The sequence below is a fragment of the Colletotrichum fioriniae genome (genome assembly GCF_027942845.1).
Source record: "Colletotrichum fioriniae strain IMI 355084 chromosome Unknown scaffold_1, whole genome shotgun sequence".
In the NCBI taxonomy this organism is placed as follows: Eukaryota; Fungi; Ascomycota; class Sordariomycetes; order Glomerellales; family Glomerellaceae; genus Colletotrichum; species Colletotrichum fioriniae.
Window position 1 is genome coordinate 5,206,955 of NW_027076837.1, and position 20,054 is coordinate 5,227,008.

General features: G+C 53.1%; 5 protein-coding genes and 1 non-coding gene across 6 annotated transcripts; 5 read left to right on the top strand and 1 right to left on the bottom strand.

The window, feature by feature from the left end:
- Positions 1-914: 914 nt before the first annotated feature.
- N0V96_001325 (uncharacterized protein) lies at positions 915-1,412 on the bottom strand (the record flags this gene model as incomplete). The annotated part of the gene is made up of 2 exons (XM_053192034.2): positions 915-1,276; positions 1,337-1,412. The coding sequence occupies 2 exons, from the start codon at positions 1,410-1,412 to the stop codon at positions 915-917; spliced, it is 438 nt and encodes a 145-aa protein (XP_053050642.2).
- Positions 1,413-2,172: 760 nt separating this feature from the next.
- Positions 2,173-3,296, top strand: HLJ1 (Chaperone protein dnaJ; the record flags this gene model as incomplete). The annotated part of the gene is made up of 3 exons (XM_065756208.1): positions 2,173-2,572; positions 2,602-2,709; positions 2,764-3,296. The coding sequence occupies 3 exons, from the start codon at positions 2,173-2,175 to the stop codon at positions 3,294-3,296; spliced, it is 1,041 nt and encodes a 346-aa protein (XP_065615448.1).
- A 610-nt stretch (positions 3,297-3,906) lies between these two features.
- On the top strand, positions 3,907-3,980 carry N0V96_001327. Its single transcript has one exon. It is a non-coding gene; the product is annotated as a tRNA-Asn (tRNA).
- A 4,679-nt stretch (positions 3,981-8,659) lies between these two features.
- Positions 8,660-11,431, top strand: N0V96_001328 (uncharacterized protein; the record flags this gene model as incomplete). Its single annotated transcript, XM_053192032.1, has 1 exon — positions 8,660-11,431. One exon carries the CDS (start codon positions 8,660-8,662, stop codon positions 11,429-11,431), a length of 2,772 nt encoding a protein of 923 aa, XP_053050640.1.
- A 708-nt stretch (positions 11,432-12,139) lies between these two features.
- On the top strand, positions 12,140-14,895 carry N0V96_001329 (uncharacterized protein; the record flags this gene model as incomplete). The annotated part of the gene is made up of 4 exons (XM_053192031.1): positions 12,140-12,223; positions 12,304-12,507; positions 12,582-12,909; positions 13,640-14,895. 4 exons carry the CDS (start codon positions 12,140-12,142, stop codon positions 14,893-14,895), a joined length of 1,872 nt encoding a protein of 623 aa, XP_053050639.1.
- Positions 14,896-17,180: 2,285 nt separating this feature from the next.
- N0V96_001330 (uncharacterized protein) lies at positions 17,181-18,839 on the top strand (the record flags this gene model as incomplete). The annotated part of the gene is made up of 1 exon (XM_053192030.1): positions 17,181-18,839. One exon carries the CDS (start codon positions 17,181-17,183, stop codon positions 18,837-18,839), a length of 1,659 nt encoding a protein of 552 aa, XP_053050638.1.
- Between the last annotated feature and the right edge of the window lie 1,215 nt (positions 18,840-20,054).

The following is a 20,054-nucleotide window of genomic DNA, read 5'->3' on the forward strand; positions in this document are numbered from 1 at the left end:
GAATAAGACGACAGAGCGATGTTGAAAGACAGGACAGGGGAGAAGGCTGTTACCGCAGTGGTGAGAGGAAGATCGACGAGATGAGTCGAAGTACATGAAAGGGGATGAAAGGACAAGGACACATAAAAAGTTTGGTACACTGGGATGACCGCCCTCGAAGATGCAGCACAGACTGCCTGGGCTAAACCGGCTTCCTTCATTTTTTCCTTTGTATGGATAGACAGAATACTGGGGACTCATCAAGAGCTGAGATGTCTCCTTTTGGCGTTTAACTCGAGACTTGGGGAGGTCATCGACAATGGCATTTCATCAAGTACAGGCTTTTTTTTCTTTCTGTTGTATTGTATTACTACCATAGTAGGGTGGTTTGGACAGTTGACTATTTGGAGAGGTTTCGGCCTCTCTGCAAACGCAATCGACTCAAGTCAAATAGCTGATTTCTGTATTGTGGTTGCAATTCGTGTACATGGAATTTTGCCACCTCAGTCTACCCCGTAAAGTGACCGGTTCTCTGTCTCCACGCTTCCTATTTCTGTGTGCAAGCATTGACTCCCCTGAGCGCTTATCGAGATCATGGCATGTGTGTATGTCGATCCATCCCCAGACGCTGCCGTTTCGCGTAACGACGTTTCGTCTCATGACTCGACGTATCTCATTATCCTATCAGACCTCTCCTATAATCGTACAATATTCCTTACAGTCGATACTATTAACGTCTACGTTGGCTTGGCATTTCGTGTTTCTCTGGACAACTCGAGCCGAGCCAAGACCTCCACCTGTCAGGAGAGTGGCAGTATTCCCACGGCAGAGACCAGACGGAAGAGCATCATGCCTTCCTCTGTGCATGGTCTCCCTCGAGTCTTGTCTCTTTGTCTGACAACTCTCAAAATTTCTCTCTTTTCCGTCCTTCTCTCTCATGACTCCCCGCCCCAGCGATTCCTCTCTTTCCTCTCCACCTCGTCCTTCTTCCGATCGCCATTGGCGTACACCCACGCGCCGGCAGCAGAGTTGGCAAAGCCCATGCCGATAGCGGTGCCACGGACGAGGCCGCGGGCGGTGAACTTGCTCCGCAGAGGTTGGCGGCGGCGCAGGGCGAGGAGGGCGTAGAGGCCCGAGAGGGCGCAGGTGAAGCCCGCGCTGTCGGTGGGGAAGCCGGCGAGGTTGACGTAGCTACTGAAGAGGAGGGCGGGCGCGAAGGAAGCCGGGAGGATCTTGAGGGGCCGGCCGTGGAGGGCGCCGATTAGGATCGCGTGGATTGCGGGCGGGAGGGGGTTTGCTGGAGAGTGTTAGTGGGGCCCAACGGTCAATGGGACGTTTGGGTTGGAGTTATGCGTACTGCCATAGTCGTGGATTTTGCTAAAGATTGATGACTTGACGTCTTCCGTATCTGGAAGGCCGTTGTCAGACGCCATTGCCGCTGGAGTGTTGGGGATTATGGCGACGTCTGGCGCAAGACTGGGCTGATTTTGTGGTCGGAGAAGAGAAAGGATATCGTCACTGATTTTTTGGAGTCGCAGCAGGGACCTTTACCTCGAGGTACCTTAGCTCATTCCTGTATTAGTGACATCCGTTATCGATAAGAGGAGACCCTGCTTGGATGAGTCAGCTGAGCCGCATACCCAATCAGCTGGTCCGTGGTTCCGGTTTGTCGGGCGAGTCTCTCAATTTCGACCTCCATTGAGTGGATTGGAACTTGGTACAGTGTCTTGTTCCCCCCATGCTGGATGGAACACTTGCGACTTGATCTATATATCTTTCTCTTTCGCAAGATAATCCCGCGATCCCCTCCGTTGAACACACAGCCCCATCCACGGCTTTCCGGGCTCATTTAAGAAAGAGTCTCGAGTCAGCGAGCTGTTTCCTGCAGCTGGTGCGGGGGAGCATCGCATCAGTACGTAACGTGGGCTCTTTCTTAGCCTTGCATCGCCTATCTTGCCAGATTGGCAAAACCCACCAACGCAACATTGCATCTGCCAACGACTGCGCGCACCCACGGCCGCGACGATTCTCGATCCAACCTGCATACATTCTGTGTGCTTCCACACGCAATACCGTCAATCGCAATCATTTACTTGATTCCGACCATCCGATAGACGACTACCCCGATCTTGCCCCGGCAACCACATTGCCACACCAAGAAAAACACAAAGCACAAACACATACAGCAAAACCATGCCGAGCGCAACAGCCTCGGGCGCCGACTCAGGCGGCGGCGCCCGCAACCGCGAGCACAACCAGGGCAACCAGGCCCGCGCCTACACGGTCGACCAAAAAGCCGCCGTCCTGCGGATCCGGAAATGCTCGCCAACGGCCTTTTACGACATCCTCGGCCTCGAGGAGGTGAAGACGACGGTGACGGAGAGCGAGATCAAGAAGGCGTACCGCAAGCAGTCGCTCCTGACACATCCGGACAAGAACGGCCACGAGCACGCCGACGAGGCCTTCAAGATGGTCAGCCGCGCGTTCAGCGTGCTGGGCGACAAGGAAAAGCGCGAAAAGTTTGACCGATTCGGTACGGATCCCGATTCGAGATTTGGGCAGGCGCAGGCGCAGAATCCGTTCAGCGGGTTTGGTAGGAGACAAGGCGGCGGAGGGGAGGAGGTGGTGGTGGCGGCGGTGGTGGTGGGATGGAGGAGATGACGCCTGAGGAGATGTTCCAGCGCTTCTTTGGCGGTGGTGGTTTTGGTGGTGGACCTTTCGGAGGCGGAGGTAAGAACGAACCGTCTCAAGAGACTGGGCGATGAGACTAATGATGGCGTGCAGGTTTCGATACGGGACCTCAGTTCGTGTTCAACTTTGGCGGCGGTCCGGGCTTCAGGGTACACCAATTCGGCGGAGCGCGGCCGCGGAGGAGACCGCGCGAAGCGACGGAGCAAGAAGGAGGCGGGCTCTCGACGCTCATGGGCCTGCTCCCGATCCTGCTCCTCTTTGTCTTCCCACTCATCTCGAGCCTCTTCAGCGGCGGCGGCCCCGCGACGCCGAGCATCGTCTACGACAACCCCAAGGGCGCCTACACGCTGGGGCGGACGACGCCCAAGCTCAACGTCAAGTACTTTGTCAACCCCAAGGAGGTTGAGTCGTTTTCCAAGGGGAAGCTCAGCCAGCTGGACCAGACGGCGGAGAACAACCTGGTCAGGACGCTGCGGTTCGAGTGCGAGAACGAGATGATGGCCAGGCAGAGGATGTACGATGCCGCGAGTGGGTGGTTCTTCCAGGACCCGGATAAGATGCGCAGGGCGGACGAGTTTGAGATGCCTTCGTGTAAGAGGCTGGAGACGTTCCGCGTGGGGAGGTAATTAATGCGGTTGGGGGTCTGTCTGGTGATTACAACTTTAAGAGGAATAGAGCGAATGAGAGAGAGGAGGCAAAGGCTTTGTATGAAATGGAAAGAGAGCTCGGAGAAGCTGAGAGACGCGTCCGGTTCACTTTTTCTCTGTTTGGCGTTTTCTGGGGAGAACTCTTTGAGATTTATAGCATTGTTGGGAAAGTCCGCGTCGGGCATTTTCTTTCCGCCTTTGGTCCCCTTTTTTCCCTTCTGTCGTCCTTGCGATGCAGATGCAGTATTATTTTTCTCATATATTCTTTTCCCCTCCTCATGCCCTGATATGCCTTTTTGTCTCTCACCCTCTCGCCCTCACATCGAGGATCGAGAATCGACATGTCACCTGAACTATCATGATTACAGCGCTATATTTTCTCCATTCACCTCATGTCTGGTTTGTCCCGCACCTCGCTGAAGTGGAGGTCCCCTTCTTGAAGTGATCCACAGCCCCAAACTTCGCCTAAGTCGGTCGGCGTCGGCTCTTTGCTGCCCACAGACACACACGATGTGTTGAAATCATTCCTAACCCCCACAACATCGTGGGACCCTCAACCAGGAGCTCCAGCAAGCTTCCTTCTCAACTATCCCCGATGGCACAATTGGCTAGCGCGTCAGACTGTTAATCTGGAGGTTGGTGGTTCGAGCCCACCTCGGGGAGTAATCCAGTGGTTAAAGTCCACATCTACAGTTGAGAACTGTTCTTTTGCTCTTTTTTCTTTTGTTTTTGCACTGATTTCGTGTCCAGGTGATTCTGGTTGACTGGTCATGTCAAAGTTGTGCTTGAAATGAGGCATTTGCTTGGTTTGAAGCTACCATCTTGTGATGCTATGGGACTTGCGTATTCTTGGGGTGATTACGTTGAAAATGATATACCAGTTGTCAGAGGCAAGCGACTTGTTTTGAGTTTTCAGAAAATCAGCCTACCCTTTCGCAAAATGGTGCCTTGAACATGTTGCGAGATAAAGAGACACTTCTATTGAAGGTCACTCCATGAGATTCCATACCAGCATTGCAGGAGCGACAAGGTGTAACTTTCTGAGCTGCTAGTCGGAGCTCAGGCGTGCGCGGCTTTTCTCTGTCTCTCTCTCGTCACATCCAAGGCACAGACCTAGAGCCTTGAGGAAAGATAGCAGGTTAACGATATCTGGATGCTTTTCCGGGAACTCGATTGTGCGTCAGTGCTATATCAGTCCTACTTGGGGACCGCAGAGTAAGAAGGAGCTACTGCCGTTTCATTAATTCTTTCACGGTCACGATGGAAGCGAAGGAAAACGTGATTCTTTTCGCTGCTAGATCCTCCTGGGAGAGCAAGATGTCTCGAGCGAGTTGGGGTGGTGGATTGACCAAATTCTGAGAGTTTCTATTACGCCCGGAATGATTCATATCTCAGCCCTTCATTGGATATTGAAAAGAATTGAACAGCATGTTTTCCGCCCCCCTTCCATCCTTGTTTGATAGCACTACCAAGCTCTTCTCCCGAGGTTTCGGTATAGCAAGCTGACTGAATTGAGTTGGATGATTTGATTCTTTGACGACCTTCTACAAATCCGCCACCAGAGCTCCCGTTAGCGATATTTTTATCATAGTCTGACAGCTGCTCATGCTGCCGAAGATTCCGGAGAAAACAGATCGGCACAAAGCGGCGTCAGTAGTAAGTTCTGCACGCCTCAAAGGTTAATATCTCCCGGAGCAGGACCGCCGGGACGTTACCTATGGGCATGTGCGGTGTGCCCACAAGAAGGGCAGAGGGTATCTTCACGAGATATAGATGGGGCCACCTCTAATAATGTCCACAATGACAGAATGATCTACGCAGTTGCTTAGCTTTACTCATATAACGACACCATGGGCGGAGAAACGTAAGAGACAAGACCGCCGAATAAGCTCACATCTCAAATCTAAGGGCCTCTCTATAAATAGACAACTCCAGAACGTCAAAGGTCTGTGGACTTCACAGGAATATCTTAGAAATGGATCGACTGTCGTTGTGACTGATGCCGGCTGCCGTCTTCTATCCTATCCCTATCCTTCCGGCCCGCCGGGTCATCGACTGCCCCGAGAGCGGCACGTCAGAATCATGCTCCGCTCCCCGGAGGAAACCGCCCGAAAAGCAGGTAAGGTTAGCTAAGTAGCCACAAATCTTTCGACCCCGGATTCGGAGCAGTGCAAAGTTGGTCTCGTGACTCCTGCGCCTCGCAAGTCTCTAGTCCTGACAGCCGTGGGGGGCATGATGAGCTCAAAGGTAAAATCAGGCGCTGGAGAGGAGGGCAATTGTCGGGATATGCCCGGTTATCAAGGCTTGAAACGAGAGGAAGACCACTGCTGTGCACAAGACTCATAGAACAAAAAAGGTTTGTTCAAGGTTAAGACTGTTATATGGGGGACTCTGTTGGATGACTACTCCTTGCAACCCCAAGTCGGGGCATTACTCAGAAGACATCTCTAGTGAATACCATGAGGCTCATCTTGATGTATCTGAGTAAGAGTAAGAGATGTATTGATGCCAAGCCTAATGGAAGGATGGAAAGGTGTCACGATGAAAGAACTTTGCAATTTGGCGTGTCCGAGTAAGCAAAAGGAGGCAGATGCGTCAAACTCTCCCCATCTAGCGTCAAACCGTCCCATGCGGCCACGAACGGCCTCTATGGGGCATGTTCGAGAGAGATGCAGTGCCGAGGGAAGAGTGGAATTAGGGTGGAGGTGAGATCGGAAATCGAGATAAAATCGAGCGACATTGATTCCCGGAACAAGGTTCACACGCTTAAACAATGGTCTTAATGTTAGTCAAGCCACCCATAATGCTCCGAACGAGATTCATGCCCCGAAGGGGGTCTCCTCTCATGTAGCCCTGCTGTGGCCTTCCTTGTCACTGGTAGAAGACCTAGGTAGGTAAGGAGGATCCCAAAGCTGGAAGTACAGCGTCGGCGACTCCAATGGGCCATTAGGCCTCGTGGCAGCAGCCGGCGTGTCCCCCGTCTTTGACCCCGTCTTGAAACGGAGGCTCGGGCCTTGACGAGTTGCAAAAAGGGCTGAGGGTTGTATGAACTGTGGGCGGGCTGTATGCGCGTATACAAGCCTCTGGGCGAACACAGCTTTGACACTAACTGGCGAAGCATCACAACCTAATAGCTTGCTGTTAAGGCATCGTCGACACTCACACAACTAGACGGCGGAGGCTTTGGTATTGTACGGAGAGGCGGGGTCTGTCCCTGTCCGGTAGAGTCACGGGCACGGAGCACCGGACGGCGGGGTGCGTCATTGCGCGGGGAGCACCCAGGCGAAGAATGGAGATTTAAGAGTACGTACCGTCTAGTGTGTGTGGCTGAAGCTGTAGACGCCACAATTCTACCCCACTGGGCAACGGCGCTGGCGCCTCTTTGCAAGGGTACCGTTTCTTGCTTTTTTCTATTTTCCAACCGTTGTCTCTGGATGTTCCATGATGATTGATTCAATCTGGTCTCGCCCGTCTGGGTCAGGCTGTAGATGTCGGTATGGATGGACAAGGACGGCTTATTTCTTTTGCTGCCCAGTCGTATCTCGGTATCGCAATGTCTTCCGCTGAGCATCAGACAGCGGACGGGTGGCTGGCGGTGTATTGCGCGCGTGCTGATCGAGTGGACGCGCAAGCTTTCGGCAACAGACTGTGCCATCTTACCCGATAGCTTTGGTATTCATTGACGTGAAAGTATCGAAGACAGCTGCGAATGGTTCATGGCCATTGTCGTCGTCACCATGCGTGTACCGAGATTCGCCATGTCCGCTAAAGAATCCCCATGTGTACGAATTGGTGTTTGTCTTATCTTCCAATAACGGTAGCCATTGGCCCGTGACATTTTGACCCTATGCGAGCAACGATGCTTTGCTGTGTTGTAGTAGGTAGGTCTCATATGATTCCTGCATGTATGCTGTTGCCTGGCGATTCCGCTTTGTGCAGTCGGTAGACGACTCGAGGATGTATCCAAGGATATTCCCACAGGGCGACGTCTTGCCAGGGCCAGTCAATGAGCATAGTGGAATTGCCGCTGTTGTCTTGTCTTCGTACCATGCCTCAGCGCTCTACAGACTGCGAGAGAGCTTCTGGTGGCAGCTGCGGTACCCTGTCCGCGTAACTCGAGGTGCTTGTGCCGCGCCGGGTCTGCGCCTAGGGGCCCACTTGGTCGTGCCGCAGCGGAGAGGCGATGGTACGAAGTTGACGGTGAAGCAAGGCGGATGGTGGTGTTGAGGGTTGATTCCATGTCTTGCTGAGAACTTAGTATTGGAGATTTGAGGCAACAGTGGTAGGTGCTGATGAGCGTTTGTCCCAATTCTTGAGGAATTTCGTTGGCATCTCTTATACATATCCAGTCAAGTAATGCGCGAAATAAAAATCGGTCGGATCCAGTTCTAAACGTCGAGGTGCATTGATGTGAGAGAGGTCGACAGAAAGAGTCTCTACGGATAGAAGAGATGGGGAATCCGGGACGAAAAAAGATGTCCAGTCAGCAGTACGTACCGCAATACGAAGTACCTTACCTGACGGAGTACCTCTCGAGGTAGGGTAAGGCACCTCAAACTTGGGAGGAGGTGGTTGGGGATCTTGGAAGGAGCGAAACCTGAAAGTGTAAGGCGCACCGCTACTCGTGCATGCCCGCCCGCAACCTGCCAGCGTTGTGCCGTGTGCTTGCGTCCCGACGGGTTGCGTGGGCTGTCTCCGTTACGACGGCTGCTGAGGTGTACGAATACAGTGCAGTGATTCTCCTGGTGTATTCGTCCAGTATCTGTACCAGCACAGGTACCTTGTCAGGGCCACTGCTTGCTCGTTGCCGCCGCAGCTGCTGCAGGCTGGTCTTGGCTTCCATTGAGGTGCTCTGTTGGCTTCCCAGCAAGTTCCGTTCCAAGGTTCCTCAGACTCTCTTTCCTGCAACCTCCAGACATTTGGCTTCATCCTTTTCGGCAGCCTGTCAATCACAGCATTCGGGATACACCGGGCTTCAAGAGCCTGCCGTTTTGATTACCTATTTCACCAAACGGTTCCGGGATTGCCGTTGGTCGATTGTCTCTTGTTGGCTGCTGATCGCTTCCAGTGCAATAATTGAGAGGTTTCTATTCACAGCCCACTACGAATGACGACACCCACTGGAGCTTCAATCTCACCTTCACCTGCGCCCTCGTTCTCGCCTAGCCGCTTGCCAGACATCCTCAACCACACCTGTAGCTCTCCCAGCCGCAGAGTTTCGGCCAAATCGAAGATATTCTGATTTTGCATAGCTTCCCTTTGCTTGCGACAAACGACAGTCGCCCTTACGAATTCTTTCCGTTACGACTACCCAAGTCCGAGACCTCGGGACCCTCGTCGACATGGTTACCCGAAAGCCCGTCTCGAACGAGACCTCCCTCGACACCAACACTGCTGCCCCGCGAATTGAAGACATGCGAAAGGAGCTCTGGAGCGCAACCGATTCTCCTTCCGACGTAGACAGTGTTTGGGACGATGCTCCTCAGCAAAGGGGCGCCGCTGCTCTGAACCAACAAACGATACCCCAAGACATTCCCGAATCTCTGAAGCCCGGCGGGGTCACGGCACAGGCCCCCGAGATGGCCAACGGAGTATGGAATGACGTTGACGGCAACCAACCTCATACCGCCGGCGAGACAAGAAGCGAGTCCAATGAGATCCCACTGGTATTACGACCAGGAGCGCCACCTTCACGATCCGACACAAACCCGTTCAAGCGCAAGGAAGTCCGCGACGACTCTGTTCCAACATCGCCGCCCACCAACGGGACCCCAACGATGCCTCCAGCGCAGCCACTCTCGCAGATGAGCACCGGCGAGATCAGTAATAATCCATGGCAACCTGCCCTCGACCAACATGCTCAGAGAGCTGCCGCCGCCAGCGCCCAGCATTCTTTGCGTACTCAGAATAGCGGAGAGTCTGAGCGCGATGCATGGGCTGCAACGCAAGAGCCAAAATTGCCCGCTATTTCGACCTCTCCAGCACTGCTATCGCTCCCCTCAGAACCTACCTCACCGGCATGGGACGACTTGCCGGAGAACCAGAGCAAGAAACCACTAGAATTACCTGTAGCATCCATTCCCAACGATGCAGTTGCAGACCAGAATGCCTGGGACGACGAAGGCGGACAGAACAAGGGCAAGGGGAAGGCCCCCGCCCCCGCTCCCGTTATCCCTCCTCCCACAGTCGAAGACGGGCCCATGGATGATTGGAACCTCATCGACGTCGAACCGCCCGCTGGCCCTCCGCCGGGCAGATCGCCAATGCCGGATCAAACGCGCGACAGGCCCGATCAGGTCTCCGACGACAAAATAGCGCCAGCATTACCTCCGCGGAACGACGATGAAGAGCAACCTCCGCGCCAACCCCCACGCCCTGTGGACGGCAAGGCCGAAACATACCAGATCAAGAACGTCCGTTGGCACGATCATAGCGCTGACAAGAACCCGCGAGTTTCGCCCATCCTCGTACAGAATGCCAACGGCCCTTGCCCTCTTCTTGCTTTGGTCAACGCGCTTACACTTACAACTCCATCGTCTCTATCAGAAACGGCCTTGATAGAGGTCCTCCGCTCTCGGGAGCAAATCAGTCTCGGGTATCTCCTGGACGCGGTCGTCGATGAGCTTATGAGGCGAACAGAAGAAGCTTTGCCTGATGTGTCCCAGTTGTATGCCTTTTTGAAGGGTCTTCACACAGGAATGAACGTAAATCCACGTTTCGTTCCCACACCTGAAATCATCAAGGCCTTTAAGCGCACTTCCTTGACTCACTTGCACCCGACCGAACGCGACGACTTGATTCCCGGAACCTTCGAAGACACCAGAGAGATGGCGCTCTATGCTGCTTTTGCCATTCCGCTTATTCATGGGTGGCTGCCCACTAAGAATGATCCGGCCTACCCTGCTTTTGAGCGCCAGGCCGCCTCATTTGAAGACGTGCAGACGCTCCTATTCCGAGACGAGGAGCTGCAGGAAAAGCTGGGGGAATTGACGGAAGAGGAGGAGAGGATATACTCAGACATACAGTCGATAAAGGCGTTTCTGGAGACTTCAGCCACACAGTTGACGCCATCTGGGCTTGAGGTTATCACAAAGGCTATGAAGCCCGGCTCTTTTGCCATACTGTTTAGGAACGATCACTTCTCAACGCTGTACCGGCACCCTGCGACACAGCAACTCCTGGTCCTCGTCACCGACGCAGGCTACGCCACCCATGACGAAATTGTTTGGGAATCCCTAGCCGACGTGAATGGCGAACGCACGGAATACTATTCTGGCGATTTCAGGATCGTGGGTGGGGAGCAACCGCAAGGGAACTCCAGGGGACAACCTACTCTGAGAAACAATGCCCATAACCGACCGAGAATCGACACGAGTAGCGCCAATGAAGGAGGTTGGACTACTGTGCCCGGCCGTGGCCGCAACAAGCATCTCGAGGCTCCGGCGCAAGGTGACGAGATGCCCCTGTCGCCGAATCATGAGCAGGAGGATCGAGATCTTGCCCTCGCGCTTCAGTTGCAGGAAGAGGAGGAACAACGCCATCGGGCAGAGCAGTCGGCTCGTCGGCGCGAGAGTCAGCTTAGCGAGCAGTATATTGAGCAACAAGCCCGACTGCAACAAGGGCCCACGACTAGACGTGCAGCCGATAGGCAGGCTGCCCGAACAGGCACCGGCGCACGCAGCAGCAGCAATGGCAACTCAACTGCTTCTCGCGGCAGCCGTCGGAACTCAAGTACCAACGTTAGCAGTGCTGCGGTACCGCCCACGTCGGGTCGGCAGCCTGGGCAACCGCCTCAGATGGTACGACCATTGGTTCCACCGACGGTTCCTGCTCGTCGACAAGGCGTGAACCGGCCGGCTGACGAAGGCATGGATGATGCCCCGCCGACGTATGAGCAGGCGCAGGCGGCTGCCAAGTACGAACCACCTCCTGGACACCCTCACCATCATGCGAGCAGTCCTGTCAATCGACAAGGCAACGGGGGTGCTGGGCCGTCATTCCCGCTTTCGCCCTCGCGGCCAGGCATGGGCGGCGGTCGTGGTCGCGTGCTAGGACCCGGCGGCGTTGTAGGAAGTTCGCAAGGAGGAAGGGAAAGGGATTGCATCGTAATGTGAGCAGACGCAGCTCCGGTGCGTTCTATGATTGCGGCGTTTTCGTGTCATTTGAATTCTTGCGCAGAGCATGGACAGACTTTGACTCTGACAAGCAGAGTCGACAGAGCCTTTTGCTGTACAAACATGTCCTCTCAGCGGGCGGCGTTGGAAATAGTGGCTTTATAGGATCGATAGCTGATGACTGGAAGAAGAATCATGATCATATGGCTTACGCTGGGGTCTCTGACTACCTTATCTTTGGGAACTTTGTCAAGAAACAATTAAGGGATCTCTAGTTTTTGACGTGTTCCGCAAGCTGTGGTGGAGGCTGCAAGGGGTAGCTGTACAGGATGCTCAGGGGAACCTCCCCGATTTGCAGGGCAGCTCTTGGAGCTCCACCAATCGCTAAGGCAAATGGGGAAAGCGGTCTGGCAAGCCGTGGGTGAACCTGCAGGGGACCACGGGGGACCACGGGGCTTCAACGCGTCGCAGGACCGAGACCCGGAGCTCCCGCCGCCAATTCCACCCAAGCTGCTTGATGTCATTGATTTTGTGTTGCACTCTCTACGCACAATCTACGGTGGGGGACTTGAGCAGGAGGGAAAGCGCACCACGCTACGATACCTTATTCTTCCGGATTTCCTTGACTCTTTCTACTTACTGCTACACTGTTTCCTCTAGTTCTCTGCGATTGGATCGTCTCATACCACTCGAGAAAAAGAACCGAAAATGTCACTGATTGAGGGGTGGCTCCCGCCGACGCGGGAGAACTGGGAGACCATCACGACCGTGTGGCAGCTTTCCTGGCCAGTGGTATGCAATGACAAATCTTCTGAGCCATTTGGCCAAAACACGTGTGGATAAACTTCGCTGATTTCCAAACGTTTGTACAGTTTGGCTCTCTGCAGTATGTCATCAACTGGTACGGCATGGGCAAGACCTCGGTCACAAGCCGCCTCAACATCCCTGGCCGCCTGGCTTGGTTCCTGATGGAGATTCCAGGCGTCACGACGTTGCTGTACATCATGAGCACCCTGCCGCGACAGGTCGGCATTGACGATCTGCCGTGGCAGAATAAGGTGCTCGCTGGGTTATTCGTATGCTCTTCCCTCCCTCCTCCTAATTGCCTTTTATCAGACCATCGCCAACTGACAATTGAGCGCCGCTACAGACCATCCACTACGCCTACCGTGCCGTACTATTTCCGATCCTCCAACCCTCAATGTCCCCAATCCACGTCGTCGTCGCCTCTTCGGCCGTCCTCTTCCAGCTCATGAACGCTACATGCCTGGGAAGCTACCTCGCCGCCTACGGCCCGACCACAGCCTCAGCATGGGACTCTGCCCTCGGCCGCGGCGGTATCGCGCAGTTTGTCGCGGGCATCGCCGTCTTCTACGTCGGGTTGACGCTGAACTACTTCCACGACGAGGAGCTGCGCGAGATCCGCAGGGCGGAGCAGCGGCGTCAGGCCAAGATTGCGAAGCAACAGAAGCTGGATGGTGATACGAACAAGGCAAAAGGCGTTGATAAACATTATCGGTTGCCTGACACAATGCTGTTCCGGTATATGCTGTATCCGCATTACTTTTGCGAGTGGGTGGAGTGGTTTGGGTTCTGGATGGCGAGCGGGTGGAGCGTACCTGGAAGGGCGTTCTTCTTAAATGAGATTTTCGTCATGTTTCCGAGGGCGAGGAGCGGGAGGCGATGGTATGTTGGGCAGTTTGGGGAGGAGAAGGTTGGGAGAAAGTGGACTATCATTCCGGGGGTTTATTGAGGGTATGGCTTATTGGATAGCTTACTTCCATGCGTAGGCCCGTCTGAATCGCTCTAGACGCCGAGAACTTTTGCTATTACTTATGCTTAAGGGCATCTCTGAACGATGGCAATATCAAGCTTTCTGACGACCAGCGAGGGTCTGCATCTCTTGCTCTCAGGGTACCTTCCTTTTCTTCACCCGGATGGCAGCTCGAAAGCATGTTTTTCGCCAATGAATTGATATCGGAGAAGCATTTACTTGATAGTACTTATTCTAGGGCGATTCCCTCGACAGTAGTTCCAGCTGATACCTTACTTCATACCTCTAGACACATCAGTCTACGTATCTATTCAAAGACATTGACGCAAATTCGATACGCACAAGGCTTTTTACAATGCCTATCAACCAACTTCCCACCGAGACTCTGCTACTCATCTTCGGTCACCTTGTTGACGAATCTCCCCCCTTTCCAGGCGACGATGTCAAAGTGCTGGAATACAAACACGCGTCATCGCGCGACATGGGACATTACCGGAAATCTGTAGCCCTCAAAGAGCATATTCATCCCAAGGACCCTCAGAGTAGAAATGACTTACTCAATCTGGCGCGGGTCAACGGCCGATTCTCAGACATCTGTGCCGAAATTCTCTACAGACGTATCGTCGTTATGGACGACAAGGGGTTGATAAACTCACGCACGCTACGAAACACACTGTTCTCGTCAGGAGCCGACCTTCAGCAAAGGGTTAGACAACTACGGATAGACTATGAACACAACACTGGGGTAGGGCTAATTGTGCCACCAAAACTATTCGACCCTTCCGGATTGACCCGATTGAGGACTCTCGAGCTCTCCGGCGACGTGGGACGCTATGGAGGGCTATGTATACGGCCCCTGGCACACTGGTTCAGCGCCATTCCCAAGCTTCCCGGTCTCGAGCGTCTGGTCTTGAGACACCTGGACAATGTGGTCTGCGACTTCATAGAGGCCGATATGCCCGCCTTACCGCGGGTCACGGATCTGTGTCTCTACAGCTGCGATATTGGCAGAGGCGGCTTCTATTCCCAAAAGGACTTATTCCAATGCTTCCCAGCGCTGCGCACTCTTATTATCGGACGTAGCTGGAACATCGAGCTCCCGCACGACGCTCAAGCCTTTGCGCTGTTTGCAGACACGTTGGAGACGTTTACTTGGTGCGATTTGGGAGCCTCATATTCCTGGCATACCAGGAACTTCTCAACATTGGCGTATCCACTACAGGCGCGTGGGCTCAGGGCGGTGAAGCACCTCAAGGTGACGAGTCTGCTGGAGCTCATGTGTGGCGACGACGACAGCTGCGCTACTGGAAAGACTGTTGAGACGATTGAGCTTCTCGATGGCAGATTTGACCTGAGACATGTGCCTCAGCTGCTGACGAAAGATGGGAGATGGAACGGACTCGATGAATCTGCTTGGCCAAAGTCTTCACCATATCCTTGGCCAGATTATAAGCCAGACTCGGAGGAGCCGAGTTCGGAAGAGATGGAGATGTTGCTCAACTTTCTGTTCAGAAAGTGCCGGGATGTGTATAAGCAGGTCCGAGTTCTTGACATTCGGGCCATTGCTGATGATGATGAGACGTGCAGAACGGAGGAAGAGAGAGCCCTCTTGCGCAAGCTTGCGCTGGATTATGTCAGAGTTTTCAAAGAGGAACTTGACATCGTCTTGTTGCAGGGCTTGTCTGGTTGAAGAATTCGTGGGGACGCCCTGGTGAGGATATACACTGGCTGCCATGGACATTGTAATTAGTTCGACAAGGTTAGATACCTTTATATTTGATGACATCCGAAGAGCATATTTACCAAATCTATGCGCGTGAGACATGGATGATTAGTGGGCTTGCTTGCGATTGAGAACCACGTTATCCCAAGGTGGACGTGTTCTGTGCCCTCAAGGTTATCATCTAGTCTGGCCACCGGCAAGATGACAGAGCTGGTCGATTATTATTGATAGACCATTATAAACTACTATTCTATCTATTATATCAGCTGCACGCTCTGTATAAAAAGCTAAACAGCATTTGCAAATTCACCAGGTTGTGAGAAATTGCGATTGTAAACCCCTTTCCCCCCCCTTCTTTTCCAGCTGGCCCGCTGAGCGGGCAAAGACGACGCCGCTGCCGACTAAGATAGAGACCAACTTCAATCAAAGGGAAGGTGTTAAGTGGTCGAAGTACTGTACCTTGTTATCCAGATATCGACAGAGTTCCTCTTCAGAGTGCAGGGCTGCTACAGGCAACCTGCACAACTGTGTATGTTTCGGAGAAAGGTCAGCATCGGGTTCCCTGAGGGTTAAGTCAACCTAGGTTTCTCCATTGCACTCTTCTTCCCCGACATAAGGAGGTGAATATTGTACTGAAGGTTGACAGTGAGCCAACAATTTGCAACAGGACAGTCAATACACCGATCTCAAGACACATCGTCAAAATGTAATTTCCTCATTCGCACCCGAAGAGCCAGGCTACCTTGTCAGATGAGATGGTTCCGGCCGCGCTAACTTCTCTACCATTTGAGGTGCTGCTCGTCATTGCCGAGAAACTTATCGAGGACGACCTTTTCTCCAGTTACAAGACCGAGTGTACATATGAGACTTGAGTTGGACCTACCTTAATTCGAAGAAAGGGGCTACGTGATGATGCCACATGCAACATCTTTGCCAAGACAGTCTCGTCGAAGCTGCAAGACTTGAGGAGCCTCGACATCTACTGCGGTGATTCATACAGAAAAGGGTTTTGGATCCCAATGCTGTCGTCTCTCCCTTCATTGAAGCATTTGGCACTGAGACATTGTACCAATATCGAGGGAAACTTCCCTCATCTCCCACAGCTTATCGAAGCGCACTTTTACCACTGCGAATTACCCCAAAAGAACATTTTCGAACGTATGCCTTCACTCAAAGTGCTCGCCATCGATAATACCTACTGCACTGAGGATAAGGATACAGAAGTCTGCAATGTACGCCCTCTGGCCGATACCGTCGAGACATGTGCCTGGCTCGTCAAAGAGTCTGCGTACTATTATTATCCTCTACGGCAATTTCGGCGGGTGAAGCATCTCAAGGTAGAGCTGATCAGAGACCTTTTCGGAGCAGTCAAACACGAGATAATTCCGAGTTGCGACGGTTTTCCGAATCTCGCGGCGACTGTCGAGACCATTGAGTTCACCGTGGGTATAGACGCGAATGCCCTGTACCATATAAATGGGCAGGAGAGTGTGGAAGAGCTTCGGGACGCCCTAAATATGATGGAGGAGTGTTGTCGAAAAGAATGGCGGAAGGTTCGGCTTATTGACATTAGCATACTCGCTCTTTCCTATCATTGCGAGCCGTTGGATTGGCATCGTAAGCCCGAATGGTGTAGCATCATGATCGCATGTTCCCGGCTTATCGGGTGTGTGAAAAAGCGCTTTCAGCGGGAACTTGGTATTGAGTTGTTGATTTCATAAAGCTGAAGGGCTCTGGACTGGTATATCATCGATCAGAAGCCTCGGGCAAATGAAGTCTCGTGCACATAGCGGACGGGCGACATTGTGGCCCTTTCAAAAAGCTGCTGACGTCGAAGTTGAAGGTCCAACAGAAGCAATGTTTTCATGCGATATTCAAGAACAAGCAGGCTATATTTCAGCGTCAGACATCGGACGTAAAATGCAAAATGCACGCGAAGGACTGCCTTGCCGATTACTACATATGGTAGACTACCGAATGACGCGTGGAAACGAGAAGCGAGGCCGCTGGAAGACACCGACATGTTTCATGACAAACACCAAAGAACGAGTCTAATCAGAACCAAGGGGCCGATCCTGACCTGCTACAAACTCTATGCTAGTCATGCAGAGCTGGCCTTGCAGTTTTACCCCAACAGTTATAAGACGTCGAGGAATCGCAGCGGCGTCTCGAACCGGTGAAGCGAAATTTCAAAGCCCCGCTTCCCAGGACTTGATCGTCTCCAACAAAAAAAAAGAAATTCGCTGCCAACAATGCATCTGACATATCCCGACCTCGTGCGACGGCTCTACGACCTTGAACGTCTTGCTGAATCCCCGTTGCCCGGAGAGCGCGGCGGGTGTATGTCGAGCTATGACCGGGCCTCACGCTATGACCCAAAGGAAGACAAGTACATTGACTGGGACGCCAACGACGATGGACGAGGCATCATCCGCGAAGAAGGCGAGTGGATAGTCGCCTTTGAGCAGCGGGGCCCAGGCGTCATCTGGCGGACCTGGTCCGCGATGCCAGATGTCGGCCGCATCCAGATCTTCATTGACGACGAGCATGATGACAAGCCTGTCATTGATATGCCTTTCCGGGACCTATTCGATCGGTTTCAGGGAATGCCACACAATTTCCCTTCGATAACGCCGACTCTGTCAAGAGGACGTAACTGCTTCATTCCCATTCCGTATGATAAGTATGCCAAGATCCGCCTCGGACCTGGCTGGGGAGCGTATTATCATTTCACCTACACCTCATTTCCCAAACACACTACGCTTCCGCACTTTGATGGCAACTTCGATCGAGAGGCTTGTCTGGCATTGGCAGCAGCTGACCGCGAACTGAGTCAACGTGGTTGGTCCGCACTGCCTCGTTCAAAGGGCGACATGATGGAAACATTGACTGTCACTATTAAACCGGGTAAGACCCATACCGTTCGGGAGTTGACGGGCAACCGAGCAATCACTGGCATGCGCGTGGTGCCGTTGGACCTGGTCCAGGACTCTCATCACGTCGCTCAGATTCTCCGGGAGCTCGCTATCCAGATCACCTGGGATCACGACAAGTCTCCAAGTATCTGGGCACCACTGGGTGACTTCTTTGGTAGCGTTCCTGGCATCCAGACCTACCGTTCTTTGCCCCAGGGTTCAACAGACGGGGGTGGATTCTACAGTCACTGGTTCATGCCATTCTCCGATCGCGCCGAGATCAAGCTGGTCAACGATGGGAAGAAGGAGCAGAAGCTTTTCTTCACCATCTGCCACCGCCCATTGGAAAAGTCTGCGAAACACATGCTTCGGTTCCACGCCAAGTGGCACCGAGATGCCTTCCTCGAGAAGCCGAAGAAAGAGGGCCGCGAGATCGACTGGCCTTTATTAATGTTAGATAATGGCCCCGGAAGATTCTGCGGCGTGCAGATGCATGTGTGGAACCGCTGGAAAGACCCCAAGGTCCCATCAAAGGACTGGTGGTACGGCGTCGGCGGCGAGAAGTCCATCGACTGGTGGTGGGGCGAGGGAGACGAGAAGTTCTTCGTCGACGGCGAAAAGTTCCCATCAACCTTTGGCACTGGTTCAGAAGATTATGTGGGCTACGCGTGGGCAGCCGAACCGCCATTCCCGACTTTTGACAGCGCTTACGCCTGCCAACCTTACATTGAGCTAGATGCCAACGGGCACACATCAGTGTGTCGCTTCCACGTGTGTGATGACGTGCCTTTCCACAAAAGCTTCGAGGCCTACATTGAGAAGTATAAACCCAATGACTGGGGCTCGGGCAATAAATGTCTATACGCTGTGGTTGCTTACTGGTACCAGAAGGCTGGGGGTCATGATGCATACGAGAGTGTGCCAGTAAAGGAGCGCTATCTCCAAATAAAGGAACAATCTGAGCGAGTCGCTGACGGCGGTGGGGAAGATTTGTGAAATCATATCGGATCATGTAGTTAAGTGTGCTGTCTCTGATTGACGATACGAGCTGTAGGCAGTTAAGAGTGGATTACGACGCTGTTCTCTTGCAGTTGCTGGATTATTCTTAGTGTCATACAAACTCTGGAGTTAATATTGTCAGACTTTGTTATGCCCACATGTCAGTCGAATGTGAGTGGACCGTCTGGCATAGGGCGTCAAGGGTCACCGGCGTAAACCGAATGGCGAGCAGAAACTCAAATCGGGGGAAATTGAGTGGCCACTCTGTCGGCATCTTACAAGTCACAGATTGACGATGAGCAAACCTTCGGTCGCGTTTGTCCCGTTGTGAAATTATCTGCGCAAACTTTTTTCGTATTTCTACCTCGACCGAACAATTCTCGACTCCATTAAAGGAACACAACCATAGCTGCGTTGCAGTGATCTCGCTGTCACCAAGGAACTGTTCAGATGACTTACAAGATGATAGCAGACATCCCGCCGATGATGGGTTTCATCAATCCTCCGTTCCATCCACACCAGGCCGCCAGACTGGGAAAGCGAGCATCATTAGCACGGGCGTGCCTGCTTGCGGGGACCAAGTATCAGACAAGCTTTCCGGCGGGAGGGCAAGTGGATGCTTGTGCGACGGGGTAGCCGCGCGGATGGGACGTTCTGAAGCTTAGCAGCCCCGCAAGAAATCGACCAAAAGCAACTCGGTAAGGCAAAGGGATGCGACGTAACATGGGGGGGCCTTGAGAACCATCACCACGGACTGTCAATTTCAGTCGAAATCAGTTCCGATGGTCCAGTTCATGACAAGTGGCAATGGGGAAGGATATTTCGCGTGTGGGGGAGACGCAATCAAGGCTAACAGAGGCCGGGCCAAACGGCTTCGACGGAATGCGAGCGTTTCAGCGGCAAAGTTAATATCACGAGTTGAACCCTAGTAACTCACATTTTCGAGACAGTCAATGTCTATCGGCATCTCTGATGAACTGATGATAAGGCATAGCCCCTCCCCCCACAGTCCATCTACCCTGGGCTAGAAATCGGGCAGGCCTTAACAAGTTAATAGGCAGACCATGCGATGGAAAACCTACGGTGCCGGTGGGCGTACAAGAGTGATGTCAATGGCTATGGTATAAAGTGGAAGAGAACGCCATTACTACCACCGGAGGGCATTAAGCTGCTGTGGGTTAATTTTCATGGGATGCAACTTTTTCTAGGAGG